At 31.7% G+C, this 4,109-nt stretch overlaps 1 protein-coding gene across 1 annotated transcript; it reads left to right on the forward strand.

Moving 5' to 3' along the window:
* LOC139504972 (uncharacterized) lies at positions 1 to 3,680 on the forward strand. The gene is made up of 2 exons (XM_071294842.1): positions 1 to 611; positions 3,487 to 3,680. The coding sequence occupies exons 1-2, from the start codon at positions 62 to 64 to the stop codon at positions 3,678 to 3,680; spliced, it is 744 nt and encodes a 247-aa protein (XP_071150943.1). The 5' UTR covers positions 1 to 61.
* Positions 3,681 to 4,109: the final 429 nt, after the last annotated feature.

Consider the following 4,109-nt stretch of genomic DNA (forward strand, 5'->3'; position numbering starts at 1 on the left):
AAAATAAATCGGGAACAACCGTAAACTATATTATAACCAGAATATCGTCTGCTGTAGGAGTATGTCTGTAGTAAGAAATGAGCGTGGGAAGTTTTCAAAGAATAAACAAATACAGAAAACTAAAAGAGTAGAAAACTTGGTTTACAACCGACCAAATTGTGTAACACAAACTGTTGAAGATGAAATTGATATACATGTTGTCCCTGATATTTCTATCGACCATCCTTACGTCAAAGAAACCACAACCACTTACTGTTCTGGTCCTGTTTTCCAAAACGAAATTGTTATAGATTCGGCAGAAAATGATTACAATGTAGATTTTGACTTGGACTTCACAAACATTCCATCAGATCTTGTTGATTTAAGTTATTGCCGTTTTGTGGTAGAACTTGATGTCCTTGCCAAACAATTACAACAATGCACTAAGTGTTGTACTCCTTTGCACCTGCATAACTCACTTGGAGTCAGACCCCTTGGCTTGTCAGGAATATTGTTTGTTCAGTGTACTGAATGTGGAAATGTTGACCGAATCAAATTGGGCAAAACTCACTATCGTACTGAAGTGAAGAGAGGAAATGGTATTTTTGATATAAATACTAAAGTGGCTACAGGTACTTTAATATGTTACTCTTTTATTATCTTTTCCAATTATAAATGACTACCAATTATTGCATTGAGCCAGTCATATGGAGACTTTCTCTGAAATAATCATGTGTACATGTATGTATTAAGAGATTGTACTTTTGGTATAGGTATGTTGTAGCTACATGTAGTCATTTCTTACGAAAACTTTTTGTCCACTATGTGCGGTATAAGGTCCGTTTGTCCTGATAACATGTTCGTCTGCAGTGAGTTTGTTCGCTCATACATATTAAAGTAGATGATGTGGTATATATGATTTGCCAATGAGACAAATCTCCACATAGACCAAAATTACTCTAAAATTAACAACTACAATGTATAGGTCACCATATACAGCCTTCAACAATAACGTCAATAAGCAAAGCCCATATCTCATAGTCAGCAGAGTCCACTGGCCCTTGTTTTGTTCTCCTTACTATAAAAAAGTATATATCAAGAATACATGTACATGTATTAAAGTTTAATAAATTTAATCAGATATTTATATATGATATTATCATATATATTCTAGATATGTATGGAAACACATGAGAATGTTTAAAAGTTGATAGCTTGTTTTGAAGCATTCATGGTTCAATGAGATAATGATTCTCACTGACTGATTTAATTCTTGTCCTTGATGGATTAATAATTGTTTGGAAAAAGTAGCCTGGTACATGTAATACTAACAATGATGTACAAATTTTAGATCATGAAAAGAATTTACAATATAAAAAAGAGGATGTGGTATGATTGCCAATAGGACAACTCTACACAAAAGACGGTTAGAGACCAAATGACACAGAATTTAACAACTATAGGTCACCGTATGGCCTTCAACAATAAGTTAAGCCAATACCTCATAGTCAGCTATAAAAAAGCCCTTGAAATGAAAATGTCCAACAAGAAAATTAACAGCCTAATTTGTGTGCGAAAAAATTAAAGAAAAACAATATGTAACCCATAAACAAACAACAATTACTGAATTACAGGCTCCTGATTTGGGACAGGCATATACAAACAGAAACAATTTTATTTATTATCTATACAGTACTCACAAATTGACTGACTGGTTTTTTTTCGGTTAACAAATACATGTATCAATAAATACATATTCTACTATGCACCTCAAAGAGAAAGTAATAAATTAGTTGAGATTCAGTAAAATTTTCAACACTCTTTAACATAAGGCAGATTTTACAGTATTGTGTTCTGTCTCCTACTTTCATGTTGCTAACGTGACAGAGACAAAAATGAGTAACGTTAGCGACATTTGGACATGTCACATGAGCAACAACATCTTTAAAAGTTAAAATGTATGCACACAGTGATGTTTAATATACGCCTGGAGTAATAAAATTGTACAGTCTGGTTTAGAATTTCTAAATACACAGAATGTCATTTGCAGGTGTACTTCATATCAAATGAATACACAAGAAACCAATTCGTAATAGTAACATTAGCAACATCTACTATCATGACATTACGTTTTGTTGCGAACGTCTTTTTGGTGGACGGAATACATTTAAGGTCCTCTTGTAACGATATTACATACAACTTACCATCTTTGGTTCCCCATCATGTGAAGGAACTGACTCCGAATCTATTTCTGCAAAGGGCGATATCGTAACTCCTATACAGGAGAGTTACAGATCCAAATATATGTTGCTCATGTGACACTGATTTGGACGGAAACGTCGAGAGTAACGTTCGCAAAAAATAAAACAGCCAATGATATTGATTCCTCAAGTCCTTTGAACCCCTTACGTCATCCAAATTTAATATGATTGCTATTTTCAATTATTTATAAAACCCGGGATAAAAATAACTACAATGGGCTGTCTGAGAACCATCAAGAAAATTGCGATCGTGACATACCACAATGGACGGAAAAGACGTGACGTTAGCAACAATATTATTAAATTACCTTTTTTAGCCTTTACCAATAAAAAACTGCCTTAAAGTTATGATTAAAACACAAAAGAAGACTTTTTATTAAAATATAAGTCCATGTTATTAGGCTCCACTTATAAATAATACTTCAAAATTCCACTCCAAATAAGCTGAATGTCAGTAAAGTAGGTCATGATGTCTATTCCATGTCCAATATTTTGAAATTGAAAACCCTCTAATTCTAACAAAAAACACAAACACAGAGTAATTTTTATTTTTATTTACTCAGAAAGACACATTTTATTCAATAACATAATGCATTACTCCATTACACAGTCTGTTTCACAGTTTCAGCAATTGCTTTTTTGATGGATACAAAAAACAATATTTCCTTCTTATTGTAAAATCTGCCATAATCTGTTCAGATAATAAACAGTATGCACTTGACACCAATGCGAAAATTAATAAAATTAGGGCTAATAGAAATTTGGTTAATGGTTTTCATTCTCCACTTTAAGATTAAAGGTATAAAATAAGGAAAGTTCTTTTGTACTGGTCAGGGTAAGAAAGTTTTTTTCCATATTCTAAACTATTTTTTCACAATGACTGTTTAACTTATAAATTTTCAAAGGAATTAAATAAAGCCTGTGTGTTTAAACATGCAAGAATGCCAGATTGAACTAGCAGAAATTGACAGATTCTGCTAATAGTTTCACCAAAATTAGTCATTAATGTGTAGTATCAAACAAAATTGCATTTCTGGCATGTAAAAAAAACATCCATTTTTTCATGAGAATGGATGAAGAAGAAGGTAATTATTTCTGAAAATGTTGCTTTTAGTATGATTACTACATGTACTACTAAAATGTATTTCAGTATATGTATTAATTGATACCATATTGAACAAATAAGTATTTGTAGTCAAATCCATTTTATGAAATTTAGATGCTTATTTTAACATAAAATTTTCAGGGATGATTCATGCTGGAATTGGGGAGACCCAATTAAACAATCTGCTAGCAGCAATGAATATACATTGTATAAACTCCAAGACCCTGAAGGACAGAGAAATTGAGATTGGTGAAGTGATGGAATGTAGTGCAGAGGCCTCAGAACGGAAATTTTTGTTAGAGGAAGCTGTTGAAGCTATATATATTTTCACTTAATGAAGGTTAGATCACACGACTATATAAAAATACATAATATAAATGCAGCTTTCACAATAGTTTTGTTCTGGTGAGAATTCCTCCATCATTCAATATTTATTCATGTAGATCACTGGCTATAATTACTATAAAGATTAGATTTAGAAATGTTATTTTTATATTGTAAATAAAATGATATGTTTTTTAAACGCATTTGTTTTTCGGCAAAAGTCAAAATAATATGAATTTACCTGGAAAGCATTTCTTTAACATAGGAAAAACATTTAAAAAGAAATGTTAGGAGTAACTTTGAGTTTTTTATATTGTACATGAGTATTTTAGGATTGTTTCAACTTATAAACAGCTGGTTACAGTATATGAAATAACATACATGTGTCAGCTGGTACACTTCATAAAACCTCAAACTTTTTTTCTCAAACAAAGCAACTT

Source organism: Mytilus edulis, unplaced genomic scaffold (genome assembly GCF_963676685.1).
Source record: "Mytilus edulis unplaced genomic scaffold, xbMytEdul2.2 SCAFFOLD_931, whole genome shotgun sequence".
NCBI classification, from domain to species: domain Eukaryota; kingdom Metazoa; phylum Mollusca; class Bivalvia; order Mytilida; family Mytilidae; genus Mytilus; species Mytilus edulis.

What these genes read in the sequence shown, in the direction of transcription:
- LOC139504972 (XM_071294842.1), top strand. Translation starts at nt 62, where the DNA reads ATGTCTGTAGTAAGAAATGAGCGTGGGAAGTTTTCAAAGAATAAACAA. An exon ending in AAATACTAAAGTGGCTACAG is followed by an intron (nt 612 to 3,486) that starts GTACTTTAATAT and finishes TAAAATTTTCAG; the next exon opens with GGATGATTCATGCTGGAATT.